General features: G+C 34.8%; 1 protein-coding gene across 2 annotated transcripts in view; it reads right to left on the reverse strand.

Moving 5' to 3' along the window:
• Nucleotides 1-5,521: 5,521 nt before the first annotated feature.
• The window catches only part of PODXL2 (podocalyxin like 2), a 30,238-nt gene continuing 14,308 nt past the window's right edge, over nucleotides 5,522-21,451 (reverse strand). For both annotated transcript variants that reach the window (XM_077276579.1, XM_077276577.1), the window contains 2 exons: nucleotides 18,908-19,087; nucleotides 5,522-6,215 (listed from right to left, as the gene is read on the reverse strand). In XM_077276579.1, the coding sequence (XP_077132694.1) occupies nucleotides 6,021-6,215; nucleotides 18,908-19,087 (375 nt within the window). In that variant the 3' untranslated portion in view covers nucleotides 5,522-6,020. The remainder of the gene's footprint in view (nucleotides 6,216-18,907; nucleotides 19,088-21,451) is intronic.

Here is a 21,451-nt window from a genome sequence, read left to right on the forward strand (position 1 = left end):
TGAAGCCCCGGGCAGCAGAGCGCTCCATCTGCGCAGGCGCGGCCACAGGAAAGATGGCCGCGCCCACCGGTAAACGGCTGAATAGCGAAGACCGCGCTGTTATTCATCTCCTGGGCAGTGGATTCGCCTGCTGGACATGCGCACACCACTACGCCACCAACGTAATGATGAGCAGGATCCTGGGGGACAAACAGCGCTGTGACCACGCCCATCCGACCTGACCAACTTGAGTGACAGGACAAAACGGCCACTTCACACAGGTATTTCGGCAGCCTAACGGGGGTGTAAAGGCACCAAAAAGGCCCTAATGTGAAGCCCAGCTCTGCCCCTATTTCACACTATTTTTATCTAATCTTTAAAAAACGGGGTGATAGGTTCCCTTTAACAGCCACTGTAAAAACATCTCCAAATACTCACCTATTCCTGCAAGTTACATAAGTACAGAAATTAATGGACGTGATTTGAAGCGTTTTTTTTCCTAAGGAAATTTTTGAGTTAAATCCGTGTCAAAAACGACATAAATAAACCTGTGTGAGAACATACCTAGGAGCGGACAGTGTCTGCTTTCAAAGGACACCGCAAGAGTTCCACATCAAAGAAGTGACATGTTATGAGTTTTTCCTCTCTGCAAGGTGTTCAAAACAAATCTCGATGTATCAACGGCAATGTTAATTTACCATTGATATCAATAGGAAGAGTATTCAAAGCTATTGTTTTTTGTTGATTCTGAAGTAAGTGAGCTTCAAAACCCTGAGAACAAAGGATCTCATTGTAAGCATCCTTTAATACTGCCCCATTGTACAAAAAACGACTACAATACTACGCTGTGTACAAGAATATAACTACTATAATACTGCTCCTATGTACAAGAATATAACTACTATAATACTGCTCCTATGTACAAGAATATAACTACAACTAGATGGTGGCCCGATTCTAACGCATCGGGTATTCTAGAATATGCATGTCCACGTAGTATATTGCCCAGTCATGTAGTATATTGCCCAGTCACGTAGTATATTGCCCAGTCACGTAGTATATTGCCCAGTCATGTAGTATATTGCCCAGCCACGTAGTATATTACCCAGTCATGTAGTATATTGCCCAGCCACGTAGTATATTGCCCAGCCACGTAGTATATTGCCCAGTGACGTAGTATATTGCCCAGTGACGTAGTATACAGCACAGAGCCACATAGTATATTGCCCAGTCACGTAGTATATTGCCCAGCCGCGTAGTATATTGCCCAGCCGCGTAGTATATTGCCCAGCCACGTAGTATATTGCCCAGTCACATAGTATTTTGTCCAGCCACGTAGTATATTGCCCAGCCACGTAGTATATTGCCCAGTCACGTAGTATATTGCCCAGCGACGTAGCATATTGCCCAGCTGCGTAGTATATTGCCCAGTGACGTAGTATATTGCCCAGTCATGTAGTATATTGCCCAGCCACGTAGTATATTGCCCAGCCACGTATATTGCCCAGTGACGTAGTATATTGCCCAGCCACGTAGTATATTGCCCAGCCACGTAGTATATTGCCCAGTCACGTAGTATATTGCCCAGTCATGTAGTATATTGCCCAGGCACGTAGTATATTGCCCAGCCACGTAGTATATTGCTGTGACGTAGTATATTGCCCAGTCACGTAGTATATTGCCCAGCCACGTAGTATATTGCCCAGCCACGTAGTATATTGCCCAGTGACGTAGTATATTGCCCAGTCACGTAGTATATTGCCCAGCCGCGTAGTATATTGCCCAGCCACGTAGTATATTGCTGTGACGTAGTATATTGCCCAGTCACGTAGTATATTGCCCAGCCACGCAGTATATTGCCCAGCCACGTAGTATATTGCCCAGTGACGTAGTATATTGCCCAGTCACGTAGTATATTGCCCAGCCACGTAGTATATTGCCCAGTCACATAGTATTTTGTCCAGCCACGTAGTATATTGCCCAGTCACGTAGTATATTGCCCAGTCGCGTAGTATATTGCACAGCCACGTAGTATATTGCCCAGCCACGTAGTATATTGCCCAGCCTCGTAGTATATTGCCCAGTCACATAGTATTTTGTCCAGCCACGTAGTATATTGCCCAGCCACGTAGTATCACAGAGAAAAAAGCAGAGATGATTACCTGATGAAGCCTCCAAACGTCATCATCTCGCGAGACCCCAATGCATGGACCGGTCACCGGAGCGTCGCGAGGATCGGGAAAGGCCTCGGCTGGATCCGGGGGCCCACGGAAGGTGAGTATATAATGATATTTTATTATTTTTTTATTATTTTTAACATTAGAACTTTTTATTATTGATGCTGCATAGGCAGCATCAATAGTAAAAAGTTGGTCACACAGGGTTAATAGCAGCGTTAACGGAGTGAGTTACCCATGGCATAACGTGGTCCGTTACCGCTGGCATTAACCCTGTGTGAGCGCTGACTGGAGGGGAGTATGGAACGGCACTGACTGCGGGAAGTAAGGAGCAGCCATTTTGCCGCCGGACTGTGCCCGTCGCTGATTGGTCGTGGCTGTTTTGCTGCGACCAATCAGCGACTTGGGATTTCCGTGACAGACAGACAGAAGGACAGACAGAAAGACGGAAGTGACCCTTAGACAATTATATAGTAGATAATACTGCTCCCTATGTACAAGAATATAACTACTATAATACTGCTCCTATGTACAAGAATATAACTACTATAATACTGCTCCTATGTACAAGAATATAACTACTATAATACTGCTCCTATGTACAAGAATATAACTACTATAATACTGCCCCTATGTACAAGAATCTAACTACTATAATACTGCTCCTATGTACAAGAATATAACTACTATAATACTGCCCCTATGTACAAGAATATAACTACTATAATACTGCCCCTATGTAAAAGAATATCACTTCTATAATACTGCTCCTATGTACAAGAATATAACTACTATAATACTGCCCCTATGTACAAGAATATAACTACTATAATACTGCCCCTATGTAAAAGAATATCACTTCTATAATACTGCTCCTATGTACAAGAATATAACTACTATAATACTGCTCCTATGTACAAGAATATAACTACTATAATACTGCCCCTATGTACAAGAATATAACTACTATAATACTGCCCCTATGTACAAGAATATAACTACTATAATACTGCTCCTATGTACAAGAATATAACTACTATAATACTGCCCCTATGTACAAGAATATTACTACTATAATACTGTTCCTATGTACAAGAATATAACTACTATAATACTGCCCCTATGTACAAGAATATAACTACTATAATACTGTTCCCTATGTACAAGAATATAACTACTATAATACTGCCCCTATGTACAAGAATATAACTACTATAATACTGCTCCTATGTACAAGAATATAACTACTATAATACTACCCCTATGTACAAGAATATAACTACTATAATACTGCTCCTATGTAAAAGAATATAACTACTATAATACTGCCCTCTATGTACAAGAATATAACTACTATAATACTGCCCCTATGTACAAGAATATAATTACTATAATACTGCTCCTATGTACAAGAATATAACTACTATAATACTGCCCCTATGTACAAGAATATTACTACTATAATACTGTTCCTATGTACAAGAATATAACTACTATAATACTGCCCCTATGTACAAGAATATAACTACTATAATACTGTTCCCTATGTACAAGAATATAACTACTATAATACTGCCCCTATGTACAAGAATATAACTACTATAATACTGCTCCTATGTACAAGAATATAACTACTATAATACTACCCCTATGTACAAGAATATAACTACTATAATACTGCTCCTATGTAAAAGAATATAACTACTATAATACTGCCCTCTATGTACAAGAATATAACTACTATAATACTGCCCCTATGTACAAGAATATAATTACTATAATACTGCTCCTATGTACAAGAATATAACTACTATAATACTGCTCCCTATGTACAAGAATATAACTACTATAATACTGCTCCCATGTACAAGAATATAACTACTATAATACTGCCTCTATGTACAAGAATATAACTATTATAATACTGCCCCCATGTACAAGAATATAACTACTATAATACTGCTCCCATGTACAAGAATATAACTACTATAATACTGCCTCTATGTACAAGAATATAACTATTATAATACTGCCCCCATGTACAAGAATATAACTACTATAATACTGCCTCTATGTACAAGAATATAACTACTATAATACTGCCTCTATGTACAAGAATATAACTACTATAATACTGCCCCTATGTACAAGAATATAACTACTATAATACTGCCTCTATGTACAAGAATATAACTATTATAATACTGCCCCCATGTACAAGAATATAACTACTATAATACTGCTCCTATGTACAAGAATATAACTACTATAATACTGCTCCCTATGTACAAGAATATAACTACTATAATACTGCCCCTATGCACAAGAATATAACTACTATAATACTGCCCCTATGTACAAGAATATAACTACTATAATACTGCCCCCTATGTACAAGAATATAACTACTATAATACTGCTCCTATGTACAAGAATATAACTACTATAATACTGCACCTATGCACAAGAATATAACTACTATAATACTGCCCCTATGTACAAGAATATAACTACTATAATACTGCCCCTATGTACAAGAATATAACTACTATAATACTGCTTCTATGTACAAGAATATAACTACTATAATACTGCCCCCTATGTACAAGAATATAACTACTATAATACTGCTCCCTATGTACACGAATCTAACTATTATTCTAGTTCCACTTTTGGTTTTATAATGATCTTGGTCCGGTTGAGTGGGACGTCGGAGGGTCCGGGTGTTGGGTGGGACATGGTTTTGACAGCAGGTGTTGGACCATTACAATGATATATATTTTGGATGTGTGTAATAATAATTATCCGGAGTGATACATGGACAATCATGGTGGACTCAGGAGTAAGATGATCCTTGTCACATCCAGTTATTGCTTCTGAAACACTGAGCATTGGAGCCCTATAAAACCTTTTTTATTTTTATTTTTTTCAGGCCAGTGTCTCGGGACCCGGCCTGTGGATACACAATCTTGTCTCCCTTTTATAATCACATTTCTACATTTCTATATCCTGGAGCATATGTTACACTGGAATGAAAGGAGATGTATGAAATTAGCAAAATATAGCTGCCTTCTGCTCAAGAGAGCGCCACTGTTCTTTTCAGGTCATGTCGGGTATTGCTGCAGCTGCGATACCAAACACAGCCACATTTATGATGGTGGAGCTGTTCTTATTGAAAAAAATATATAGTTCCATCTAATCTCATAGAAACACCTTCTGATTCTGAAGATCTGTCATTTTCTTGAGTACTTTCCTATACCGGGTGCACATATAATTGGATATATTCAGTGTATTGTGATGTTTTTAGATATCCACATTTTATGAATTTTTTTTATCGCATTTTGTTTTATTCATTGGATCAAAGATAATTTTTTAATTTGATTTTTTATTTGATTTTTTTTTTTTTTGTTATTGTGTCAAGCTGTCAGGATCCACACTGCATGCGGGTGGGATGGGGAAGCGGACGAGTGGAGGAGGCGACAAAATTCTGGTCCTACATCACGACACGGAAAAAATTAAAATAAAAAATACGACAATACTCTGTACGGCTGATGCCGACCTGGAATGCACCGGCAGGTAAGATTTGCACCGGAAAGTGGCTCCTAATATCATCTTTGGAAGAATAAAGTGCAATCATATCGATCGTTGTAAACTGGAGAACGGTTGGAGGGCGACGGAGAGTGCGGGCACCAGCGATCGATACCGTGTGCTATCAATACTGTGCTGCTACAGGCCAACAATCCAAAGTGTCAACCCAACTACTTACAGGAAAGTGACCGAAAACATTTAGAACCCCACGTGCCCAACAATAAAAAAAAAAACAAGAGTTCAGCTTCACCCCCCGGGATCTGCCCCCATTAGTCTCTACAGGTGAGTGTCTTCTTCAATGGGGTCCGTCTCGTCTTTGCTTGTCTTGTTGATCAATGTCTCCCAGCCGTCAGCCCGAAGAGAGGTGCCGCCATTAAGGCTTGTCTTCTTTTCCTGCATTTCGGATTGGCCGTCCATAGCCACGTCCAGGGTAGGGTTATCGTGGCAGCCGTTCTCCACAAAATGCAGCTCCTGATTGCAAAAACAACAGAGGATGGGTCAGCAACAGGCGAAACACTCAACACACAAAAACATAACTACTATAATACTGCTCCTATATACAAGAATATAACTACTATAATACTGCCCCCTATGTACAAGAATATAACTACTATAATACTGCTCCTATGTACAAGAATATAACTACTATAATACTGCTCCTATGTACAAGAATATAACTACTATAATACTGCTCCTATATACAAGAATATAACTACTATAATACTGATCCTATGTACAAGAATATAACTACTATAATACTGCTCCTATGTACAAGAATATAACTACTATAATACTGCTCCTATGTACAAGAATATAACTACTATAATACTGCCCCCTATGTACAAGAATATAACTACTATAATACTGCTCCTATGTACAAGAATATAACTACTATAATACTGCTCCTATGTACAAGAATATAACTACTATAATACTGCCCCCTATGTACAAGAATATAACTACTATAATACTGCCCCTATGTACAAGAATATAAATACTATTATACTGCCCCTATGTACAAGAATATAAATACTATAATACTGCCCCTATGTACAAGAATGTAACTAATATAATACTGCCCATATGTACAAGAATATAACTACTATAATACTGCTCCTATGTACAATATCTACTATAATACTGCTCCTATGTACAAGAATATAACTACTATAATACTGCCCCTATGTACAAGAATATAACTACTATAATACTGCCCCCTATGTACAAGAATATAACTACTATAATACTGCTCCTATGTACAAGAATATAACTACTATAATACTGCTCCTATGTACAAGAATATAACTACTATAATACTGCTCCTATGTACAAGAATATAACTACTATAATACTGCTCCTATGTACAAGAATATAACTACTATAATACTGCTCCTATGTACAAGAATATAACTACTATAATACTGCCCCTATGTACAAGAATATGGCTACTATAATACTGCCCCTATGTACAAGAATATAACTACTATAATACTGCCCCTATGTACAAGAATATAACTACTATAATACTGCTCCTATGTACAAGAATATAACTACTATAATACTGCTCCTATGTACAAGAATATAACTACTATAATACTGCTCCTATGTACAAGAATATAACTATTATAATACTGGCTCCTATATACAAGAATATAACTACTATAATACTGCTCCTATGTACAAGAATATAACTACTATAATACTGCTCCTATGTACAAGAATATAACTATTATAATACTGTCCCCTATGTACAAGAATATACCTACTATAATACTACCCCTATGTACAAGAATATAACTACTATAATACTGCTCCTATGTACAAGAATATAACTACTATAATACTGCCCCATGTACAAGAATATAACTACTATAATACTGCCCCTATGTACAAGAATATAACTACTATAATACTGCCCCTATGTACAAGAATATAACTACTATAATACTGCCCCCTATGTACAAGAATATAACTAGTATAATACTGCCCCTATGCACAAGAATATAACTACTATAATACTGCCCCTATGTACAAGAATATAACTACTATAATACTGCTCCTATGTACAAGAATATAACTACTATAATACTGCCCCTATGCACAAGAATATAACTACTATAATACTGCCCCCTATGTACAAGAATATAACTACTATAATACTGCTCCTATGTACAACAATATAACTACTATAATACTGCCCCTATGCACAAGAATATAACTGCTATAATACTGCCCCTATGTACAAGAATATAACTACTATAATACTGCCCCTATGTACAAGAATATAACTACTATAATACTGCTCCTATGTACAAGAATATAACTACTATAATACTGCTCCTATGTACAAGAATATAACTACTATAATACTGCCCCCTATGTACAAGAATATAACTACTATAATACTGCCCCTATGTACAAGAATATAACTACTATAATACTGCCCCTATGTACAAGAATATAACTACTATAATACTGCCCCTATGTACAAGAATATAACTACTATAATACTGCCCGCTATGTACAAGAATATAACTAGTATAATACTGCCCCTATGCACAAGAATATAACTACTATAATACTGCCCCTATGTACAAGAATATAACTACTATAATACTGCTCCTATGTACAAGAATATAACTACTATAATACTGCCCCTATGCACAAGAATATAACTACTATAATACTGCCCCCTATGTACAAGAATATAACTAGTATAATACTGCCCCTATGCACAAGAATATAACTACTATAATACTGCCCCTATGTACAAGAATATAACTACTATAATACTGCTCCTATGTACAAGAATATAACTACTATAATACTGCCCCTATGTACAAGAATATAACTACTATAATACTGCTCCTATGTACAAGAATATAACTACTATAATACTGCCCCCTATGTACAAGAATATAACTACTATAATACTGCCCCCTATGTACAAGAATATAACTAGTATAATACTGCCCCTATGCACAACAATATAACTACTATAATACTGCCCCTATGTACAAGAATATAACTACTATAATACTGCTCCTATGTACAAGAATATAACTACTATAATACTGCCCCTATGTACAAGAATATAACTACTATAATACTGCTCCTATGTACAAGAATATAACTACTACAATACTGCCCCCTATGTACAAGACTATAACTACTATAATACTGCCCCCTATGTACAAGAATATAACTACTATAATACTGCTCCTATGTACAAGAATATAACTACTATAATACTGCTCCTATATACAAGAAAATAACTACTGTAATACTGCCCCCTATGTACAAGAATATAACTACTATAATACTGCTCCTATATACAAGAATATAACTACTATAATACTGCTCCTATATACAAGAATATAACTACTATAATACTGCTCCTATGTACAAGAATATAACTACTATAATACTGCTCCTATGTACAAGAATATAACTACTATAATACTGCCCCTATGCACAAGAATATAACTACTATAATACTGCCCCTATGCACAAGAATATAACTACTATAATACTGCCCCTATGTACAAGAATATAACTACTATAATACTGCTCCTATGTACAAGAATATAACTACTATAATACTGCTCCTATGTACAAGAATATAACTACTATAATACTGCTCCTATGTACAAGAATGTAAGTACTATAATACTGCCCCTATGCACAAGAATATAACTACTATAATACTGCCCCTATGCACAAGAATATAACTACTATAATACTGCCCCTATGTACAAGAATATAACTACTATAATACTGCCCCTATGTACAAGAATATAACTATTATAATACTGCCCCTGTGTACAAGAATATAACTACTATAATACTGCCCCTATGTACAAGAATATAACTACTATAATACTGTATCCTATGTACAAGAATATAACTACTATAATACTGCTCCTATGTACAAGAATATAACTACTATAATACTGCCCCTATGCACAAGAATATAACTACTATAATACTGCCCCTATGTACAAGAATATAACTACTATAATACTGCCCCTATGTACAAGAATATAACTATTATAATACTGCCCCTGTGTACAAGAATATAACTACTATAATACTGCCCCTATGTACAAGAATATAACTACTATAATACTGTATCCTATGTACAAGAATATAACTACTATAATACTGCTCCTATGTACAAGAATATAACTACTATAATACTGCCCCTATGCACAAGAATATAACTACTATAATACTGCCCCCTATGTACAAGAATATAACTAGTATAATACTGCCCCTATGCACAAGAATATAACTACTATAATACTGCCCCTATGTACAAGAATATAACTACTATAATACTGCTCCTATGTACAAGAATATAACTAGTATAATACTGCCCCTATGCACAAGAATATAACTACTATAATACTGCCCCTATGTACAAGAATATAACTACTATAATACTGCTCCTATGTACAAGAATATAACTACTATAATACTGCCCCTATGTACAAGAATATAACTACTATAATACTGCTCCTATGTACAAGAATATAACTACTATAATACTGCCCCCTATGTACAAGAATATAACTACTATAATACTGCCCCCTATGTACAAGAATATAACTAGTATAATACTGCCCCTATGCACAACAATATAACTACTATAATACTGCCCCTATGTACAAGAATATAACTACTATAATACTGCTCCTATGTACAAGAATATAACTACTATAATACTGCCCCTATGTACAAGAATATAACTACTATAATACTGCTCCTATGTACAAGAATATAACTACTATAATACTGCCCCCTATGTACAAGACTATAACTACTATAATACTGCCCCCTATGTACAAGAATATAACTACTATAATACTGCTCCTATGTACAAGAATATAACTACTATAATACTGCTCCTATATACAAGAAAATAACTACTGTAATACTGCCCCCTATGTACAAGAATATAACTACTATAATACTGCTCCTATATACAAGAATATAACTACTATAATACTGCTCCTATATACAAGAATATAACTACTATAATACTGCTCCTATGTACAAGAATATAACTACTATAATACTGCTCCTATGTACAAGAATATAACTACTATAATACTGCCCCTATGCACAAGAATATAACTACTATAATACTGCCCCTATGCACAAGAATATAACTACTATAATACTGCCCCTATGTACAAGAATATATCTACTATAATACTGCTCCTATGTACAAGAATATAACTACTATAATACTGCTCCTATGTACAAGAATATAACTACTATAATACTGCTGCTATGTACAAGAATATAACTACTATAATACTGCTCCTATATACAAGAATATAACTACTATAATACTGATCCTATGTACAAGAATATAACTACTATAATACTGCTCCTATGTACAAGAATATAACTACTATAATACTGCTCCTATGTACAAGAATATAACTACTATAATACTGCCCCCTATGTACAAGAATATAACTACTATAATACTGCTCCTATGTACAAGAATATAACTACTATAATACTGCTCCTATGTACAAGAATATAACTACTATAATACTGCCCCCTATGTACAAGAATATAACTACTATAATACTGCCCCTATGTACAAGAATATAAATACTATTATACTGCCCCTATGTACAAGAATATAAATACTATAATACTGCCCCTATGTACAAGAATGTAACTAATATAATACTGCCCATATGTACAAGAATATAACTACTATAATACTGCTCCTATGTACAATATCTACTATAATACTGCTCCTATGTACAAGAATATAACTACTATAATACTGCCCCTATGTACAAGAATATAACTACTATAATACTGCCCCCTATGTACAAGAATATAACTACTATAATACTGCTCCTATGTACAAGAATATAACTACTATAATACTGCTCCTATGTACAAGAATATAACTACTATAATACTGCTCCTATGTACAAGAATATAACTACTATAATACTGCTCCTATGTACAAGAATATAACTACTATAATACTGCTCCTATGTACAAGAATATAACTACTATAATACTGCCCCTATGTACAAGAATATGGCTACTATAATACTGCCCCTATGTACAAGAATATAACTACTATAATACTGCCCCTATGTACAAGAATATAACTACTATAATACTGCTCCTATGTACAAGAATATAACTACTATAATACTGCTCCTATGTACAAGAATATAACTACTATAATACTGCTCCTATGTACAAGAATATAACTATTATAATACTGGCTCCTATATACAAGAATATAACTACTATAATACTGCTCCTATGTACAAGAATATAACTACTATAATACTGCTCCTATGTACAAGAATATAACTATTATAATACTGTCCCCTATGTACAAGAATATACCTACTATAATACTACCCCTATGTACAAGAATATAACTACTATAATACTGCTCCTATGTACAAGAATATAACTACTATAATACTGCCCCATGTACAAGAATATAACTACTATAATACTGCCCCTATGTACAAGAATATAACTACTATAATACTGCCCCTATGTACAAGAATATAACTACTATAATACTGCCCCCTATGTACAAGAATATAACTAGTATAATACTGCCCCTATGCACAAGAATATAACTACTATAATACTGCCCCTATGTACAAGAATATAACTACTATAATACTGCTCCTATGTACAAGAATATAACTACTATAATACTGCCCCTATGCACAAGAATATAACTACTATAATACTGCCCCCTATGTACAAGAATATAACTACTATAATACTGCTCCTATGTACAACAATATAACTACTATAATACTGCCCCTATGCACAAGAATATAACTGCTATAATACTGCCCCTATGTACAAGAATATAACTACTATAATACTGCCCCTATGTACAAGAATATAACTACTATAATACTGCTCCTATGTACAAGAATATAACTACTATAATACTGCTCCTATGTACAAGAATATAACTACTATAATACTGCCCCCTATGTACAAGAATATAACTACTATAATACTGCCCCTATGTACAAGAATATAACTACTATAATACTGCCCCTATGTACAAGAATATAACTACTATAATACTGCCCCTATGTACAAGAATATAACTACTATAATACTGCCCGCTATGTACAAGAATATAACTAGTATAATACTGCCCCTATGCACAAGAATATAACTACTATAATACTGCCCCTATGTACAAGAATATAACTACTATAATACTGCTCCTATGTACAAGAATATAACTACTATAATACTGCCTCTATGCACAAGAATATAACTACTATAATACTGCCCCCTATGTACAAGAATATAACTAGTATAATACTGCCCCTATGCACAAGAATATAACTACTATAATACTGCCCCTATGTACAAGAATATAACTACTATAATACTGCTCCTATGTACAAGAATATAACTACTATAATACTGCCCCTATGTACAAGAATATAACTACTATAATACTGCTCCTATGTACAAGAATATAACTACTATAATACTGCCCCCTATGTACAAGAATATAACTACTATAATACTGCCCCCTATGTACAAGAATATAACTAGTATAATACTGCCCCTATGCACAACAATATAACTACTATAATACTGCCCCTATGTACAAGAATATAACTACTATAATACTGCTCCTATGTACAAGAATATAACTACTATAATACTGCCCCTATGTACAAGAATATAACTACTATAATACTGCTCCTATGTACAAGAATATAACTACTATAATACTGCCCCCTATGTACAAGACTATAACTACTATAATACTGCCCCCTATGTACAAGAATATAACTACTATAATACTGCTCCTATGTACAAGAATATAACTACTATAATACTGCTCCTATATACAAGAAAATAACTACTGTAATACTGCCCCCTATGTACAAGAATATAACTACTATAATACTGCTCCTATATACAAGAATATAACTACTATAATACTGCTCCTATATACAAGAATATAACTACTATAATACTGCTCCTATGTACAAGAATATAACTACTATAATACTGCTCCTATGCACAAGAATATAACTACTATAATACTGCCCCTATGCACAAGAATATAACTACTATAATACTGCCCCTATGCACAAGAATATAACTACTATAATACTGCCCCTATGTACAAGAATATAACTACTATAATACTGCTCCTATGTACAAGAATATAACTACTATAATACTGCTCCTATGTACAAGAATATAACTACTATAATACTGCTCCTATGTACAAGAATGTAAGTACTATAATACTGCCCCTATGCACAAGAATATAACTACTATAATACTGCCCCTATGCACAAGAATATAACTACTATAATACTGCCCCTATGTACAAGAATATAACTACTATAATACTGCCCCTATGTACAAGAATATAACTATTATAATACTGCCCCTGTGTACAAGAATATAACTACTATAATACTGCCCCTATGTACAAGAATATAACTACTATAATACTGTATCCTATGTACAAGAATATAACTACTATAATACTGCTCCTATGTACAAGAATATAACTACTATAATACTGCCCCTATGCACAAGAATATAACTACTATAATACTGCCCCTATGTACAAGAATATAACTACTATAATACTGCCCCTATGTACAAGAATATAACTATTATAATACTGCCCCTGTGTACAAGAATATAACTACTATAATACTGCCCCTATGTACAAGAATATAACTACTATAATACTGTATCCTATGTACAAGAATATAACTACTATAATACTGCTCCTATGTACAAGAATATAACTACTATAATACTGCCCCTATGCACAAGAATATAACTACTATAATACTGCCCCCTATGTACAAGAATATAACTAGTATAATACTGCCCCTATGCACAAGAATATAACTACTATAATACTGCCCCCTATGTACAAGAATATAACTAGTATAATACTGCCCCTATGCACAAGAATATAACTACTATAATACTGCCCCTATGTACAAGAATATAACTACTATAATACTGCTCCTATGTACAAGAATATAACTACTATAATACTGCCCCTATGTACAAGAATATAACTACTATAATACTGCTCCTATGTACAAGAATATAACTACTATAATACTGCCCCCTATGTACAAGAATATAACTACTATAATACTGCCCCCTATGTACAAGAATATAACTAGTATAATACTGCCCCTATGCACAACAATATAACTACTATAATACTGCCCCTATGTACAAGAATATAACTACTATAATACTGCTCCTATGTACAAGAATATAACTACTATAATACTGCCCCTATGTACAAGAATATAACTACTATAATACTGCTCCTATGTACAAGAATATAACTACTATAATACTGCCCCCTATGTACAAGACTATAACTACTATAATACTGCCCCCTATGTACAAGAATATAACTACTATAATACTGCTCCTATGTACAAGAATATAACTACTATAATACTGCTCCTATATACAAGAAAATAACTACTGTAATACTGCCCCCTATGTACAAGAATATAACTACTATAATACTGCTCCTATATACAAGAATATAACTACTATAATACTGCTCCTATATACAAGAATATAACTACTATAATACTGCTCCTATGTACAAGAATATAACTACTATAATACTGCTCCTATGCACAAGAATATAACTACTATAATACTGCCCCTATGCACAAGAATATAACTACTATAATACTGCCCCTATGCACAAGAATATAACTACTATAATACTGCCCCTATGTACAAGAATATAACTACTATAATACTGCTCCTATGTACAAGAATATAACTACTATAATACTGCTCCTATGTACAAGAATATAACTACTATAATACTGCTCCTATGTACAAGAATGTAAGTACTATAATACTGCCCCTATGCACAAGAATATAACTACTATAATACTGCCCCTATGCACAAGAATATAACTACTATAATACTGCCCCTATGTACAAGAATATAACTACTATAATACTGCCCCTATGTACAAGAATATAACTATTATAATACTGCCCCTGTGTACAAGAATATAACTACTATAATACTGCCCCTATGTACAAGAATATAACTACTATAATACTGTATCCTATGTACAAGAATATAACTACTATAATACTGCTCCTATGTACAAGAATATAACTACTATAATACTGCCCCTATGCACAAGAATATAACTACTATAATACTGCCCCTATGTACAAGAATATAACTACTATAATACTGCCCCTATGTACAAGAATATAACTATTATAATACTGCCCCTGTGTACAAGAATATAACTACTATAATACTGCCCCTATGTACAAGAATATAACTACTATAATACTGTATCCTATGTACAAGAATATAACTACTATAATACTGCTCCTATGTACAAGAATATAACTACTATAATACTGCCCCTATGCACAAGAATATAACTACTATAATACTGCCCCCTATGTACAAGAATATAACTAGTATAATACTGCCCCTATGCACAAGAATATAACTACTATAATACTGCCCCTATGTACAAGAATATAACTACTATAATACTGCTCCTATGTACAAGAATATAACTAGTATAATACTGCCCCTATGCACAAGAATATAACTACTATAATACTGCCCCTATGTACAAGAATATAACTACTATAATACTGCTCCTATGTACAAGAATATAACTACTATAATACTGCCCCTATGTACAAGAATATAACTACTATAATACTGCTCCTATGTACAAGAATATAACTACTATAATACTGCCCCCTATGTACAAGAATATAACTACTATAATACTGCCCCCTATGTACAAGAATATAACTAGTATAATACTGCCCCTATGCACAACAATATAACTACTATAATACTGCCCCTATGTACAAGAATATAACTACTATAATACTGCTCCTATGTACAAGAATATAACTACTATAATACTGCCCCTATGTACAAGAATATAACTACTATAATACTGCTCCTATGTACAAGAATATAACTACTATAATACTGCCCCCTATGTACAAGACTATAACTACTATAATACTGCCCCCTATGTACAAGAATATAACTACTATAATACTGCTCCTATGTACAAGAATATAACTACTATAATACTGCTCCTATATACAAGAAAATAACTACTGTAATACTGCCCCCTATGTACAAGAATATAACTACTATAATACTGCTCCTATATACAAGAATATAACTACTATAATACTGCTCCTATATACAAGAATATAACTACTATAATACTGCTCCTATGTACAAGAATATAACTACTATAATACTGCTCCTATGTACAAGAATATAACTACTATAATACTGCCCCTATGCACAAGAATATAACTACTATAATACTGCCCCTATGCACAAGAATATAACTACTATAATACTGCCCCTATGTACAAGAATATATCTACTATAATACTGCTCCTATGTACAAGAATATAACTACTATAATACTGCTCCTATGTACAAGAATATAACTACTATAATACTGCTCCTATGTACAAGAATGTAAGTACTATAATACTGCCCCTATGCACAAGAATATAACTACTATAATACTGCTCCTATGTACAAGAATATAACTACTATAATACTGCCCCTATGCACAAGAATATAACTACTATAATACTGCCCCTATGTACAAGAATATAACTACTATAATACTGCCCCTATGTACAAGAATATAACTATTATAATACTGCCCCTGTGTACAAGAATATAACTACTATAATACTGCCCCTATGTACAAGAATATAACTACTATAATACTGTATCCTATGTACAGGAATATAACTACTATAATACTGCTCCTATGTACAAGAATATAACTACTATAATACTGCCCCCTATATACAAGAATATAACTACTATAATACTGCCCCTATGTACAAGAATATAACTACTATAATACTGCTCCTATGTACAAGAATATAACTACTATAATACTGCCCCTATGCACAAGAATATAACTACTATAATACTGCCCCTATGCACAAGAATATAACTACTATAATACTGCCCCTATGTACAAGAATATAACTACTATAATACTGCTCCTATGTACAAGAATATAACTACTATAATACTGCTCCTATGTACAAGAATATAACTACTATAATACTGCTCCTATGTACAAGAATGTAAGTACTATAATACTGCCCCTATGCACAAGAATATAACTACTATAATACTGCTCCTATGTACAAGAATATAACTACTATAATACTGCCCCTATGCACAAGAATATAACTACTATAATACTGCCCCTATGTACAAGAATATAACTACTATAATACTGCCCCTATGTACAAGAATATAACTATTATAATACTGCCCCTGTGTACAAGAATATAACTACTATAATACTGCCCCTATGTACAAGAATATAACTACTATAATACTGTATCCTATGTACAAGAATATAACTACTATAATACTGCTCCTATGTACAAGAATATAACTACTATAATACTGCCCCCTATATACAAGAATATAACTACTATAATACTGCTCCTATGTACAAGAATATAACTACTATAATAGTGCTCCTATGTACAAGAATATAACTACTATAATACTGCCCCCTATGTACAAGAATATAACTACTATAATACTGCTCCTATGTACAAGACTATAACTACTATAATACTGCTCCTATATACAAGAATATAACTACTATAATACTGCTCCTATATACAAGAATATAACTACTATAATACTGTCACCTATGTACAAGAATATAACTACTATAATACTGCTCCTATGTACAAGAATATAACTACTATAATACTGCCCCTATGTACAAGAATATAACTACTGTAATACTGCCCCCTATGTACAAGAATATAACTACTATAATACTGTCACCTATATACAAGAATATAACTACTATAATACTGCCCCTATGTACAAGAATATAACTACTATAATACTGCTCCTATGTACAAGAATATAACTACTATAATACTGCTCCTATGTACAAGAATATAACTACTATAATACTGCTCCTATGTACAAGAATATAACTAGTATAACACTGCCCCTATACAAGAATATAAGGACCATTATTCTATAACTTTGTCGTTATGTTCTCTGCTTTTCTCACCATATTTTTCAGTTTTGGTAGCCGTTTCTGCCAGCAGATATAAATGAGTCCTGCAATGATGATCATAACACAAATGGATCCGATAATGACCAAAACAATGAAGAGTTTGCCGTAATCGCTCCGGGGAGGGCTGGGCCGGGACTGACAGCTCGCGGTGCTGGAGTAACTTTCAATACCAATCTGTAGAATAGTGAGAACATTTGATTACGGTATTTATTTCTGTTGTTTGTTCATCTTGAAGTTAAATCAGTATTACGGTATATAATGCCGCAGACACACAATATTCCGTAATACGGCAACATTATTTTAATACTATTATCGTTTCTCTTAATAGTTGCATGTATGGAAATGTTCAGATGTGTCCATTACTTTGCTGTGTATAATACAGTGACATGTGAAAGTTTTCACCCCCCTTGGCTTTTTACCTATTTTGTTACATTACAACCTGCGTTTAAATATTTTTGTAATCTGATTTGTGTGTGACGCAATCAGCACTAAATAGTCTAAGCTGGTGAAGTGAGAAAATATAGATATAAGTTAAATTCATGGGATCAAATAACTAAAAATTGGCATGTGCATATATATTTAAGCCTTTTGCTATGAAGCCCCTAAAACGTTGTGGTGCAAGCAATTCCCTTCATAAGTCCCATGCTTAGTGACAGGACGTCCCCCTGTGTGCAATCTAAGTGTCACATATCTGTCAGTATATACACTTTACCTTCTCTGAAAAGCCACAGAGGCTGCAACACCATTACCAAGAGGCTCCACTAACCAGACACCATAAAGACCAAGGAGATCTCCAAACAACACCATGAAGATCTCCAAACAACACCATGAAGACCAAGGAGATCTCCAAACAACACCATGAAGACCAAGGAGATCTCCAAACAACACCATGAAGACCAAGGAGATCTCCAAAAAACACCATGAAGACCAAGGAGATCTCCAAACAACACCATGAAGACCAAGGAGATCTCCACACACTATGAAGACCAAGGAGATCTCCAAACAACACCATGAAGACCAAGGAGATCTCCAAACACCATAAAGACCAAGGAGCTCTCCAAACAACACCATGAAGACCAAGGAGATCTCCAAACAACACCATGAAGACCAAGGAGATCTCCAAACAACACCATGAAGACCAAGGAGATCTCCAAACAACACCATGAAGACCAAGGAGATCTCCAAACAACACCATGAAGACCAAGGAGATCTCCAAACAACACCATGAAGATCTCCAAACAACACCATGAAGACCAACGAGATCTCCAAACAACACCATGAAGACCAAGGAGATCTTCAAACACCATAAAGACCAAGGAGATCTCCAAACACCATGGAGATCTCCAAACAACACTATGAAGACCAAGGAGATCTCCAAACAACACCATGAAGACCAAGGAGATCTCCAAAAAACACCATGAAGAACAAGGAGATCTCCAAACTACACCATGAAGACTAAGGAGATCTCCACACACTATGAAGACCAAGGAGATCTCCAAACAACACCATGAAGACCAAGGAGATCTCCAAACACCATTAAGACCAAGGAAATCTCCAAACAACAACATGAAGCCCAAGGAGATCTGCACACACTATGAAGACCAAGGAGATCTCCAATCAACACCATGAAGACCAAGGAGATCTCCAAACAACAACATGAAGCCCAAGGAGATCTCCACACACTATGAAGACCAAGGAGATCTCCAAACACCATGAAGCCCAAGGAGCTCTCCAAACAACACCATGAAGACCAAGGAGAGCTCTCCAAACAACACCATGAAGACCAAGGAGATCTCCAAACACCATGAAGACCTATGAGATCTCCAAACAAGTCAGGGGCAAAGTTGTAGAGAAGTACAAGTCAGGGTTGCAATATAAGAAAATTTCCCAATCTCTGATGATCCCCCGAGCACCAACAAATCCATTGTCCTCAAATGAAAAAAAACATAGCACCACAACAAACCTGCCAAGAGAGGGCGCCCACCAAAACTCTCAGCCTGGGCAATGAGGGCATTAATCAGAGAGACAGCACAGAGACCAACGGTGACCCTGAAGGAGCTGCAGAGTTCCCAAGCAGAGACTGGAGTATCTGTCCATGTGACCACAGTAAGCCATACACTCCATAGAGGTGGCCTTCATGAAAGAGTGGGCAGAAAAAAAGCCTTTCCTTACACACAAAGATTGTAATGCTCATTTTCAGTTTGTCAAAAGACATATGGGAGACTCCCCAAATGTACAGAGGAAGGTGCTGTGGACAGGTGACACCAAAATTTAACTTTTTGGCCACCAAGGTAAACGCTGTGTCTGACGTGGCGCCTAACCAACATAGCTCCTGATCCCAAGAACACCATCCTCACAGTGAAACATGGTGGTCGCAGCATCATGCTCTGGAGATGCTTTTCGGCAACAGCGGCAGGTAAAATCATCTGATACAAGGGGATGGTGCAGAATACAGGAATATTCTTGAGTAAAACCTGTCTCAGTCTGTCAGTGATTTGAGACTGGGGCGGAGGTTCCTACTCCAACAAAACAATGACC

Source organism: Ranitomeya variabilis, chromosome 8, assembly GCF_051348905.1.
Source record: "Ranitomeya variabilis isolate aRanVar5 chromosome 8, aRanVar5.hap1, whole genome shotgun sequence".
NCBI lineage: Eukaryota > Metazoa > Chordata > Amphibia > Anura > Dendrobatidae > Ranitomeya > Ranitomeya variabilis.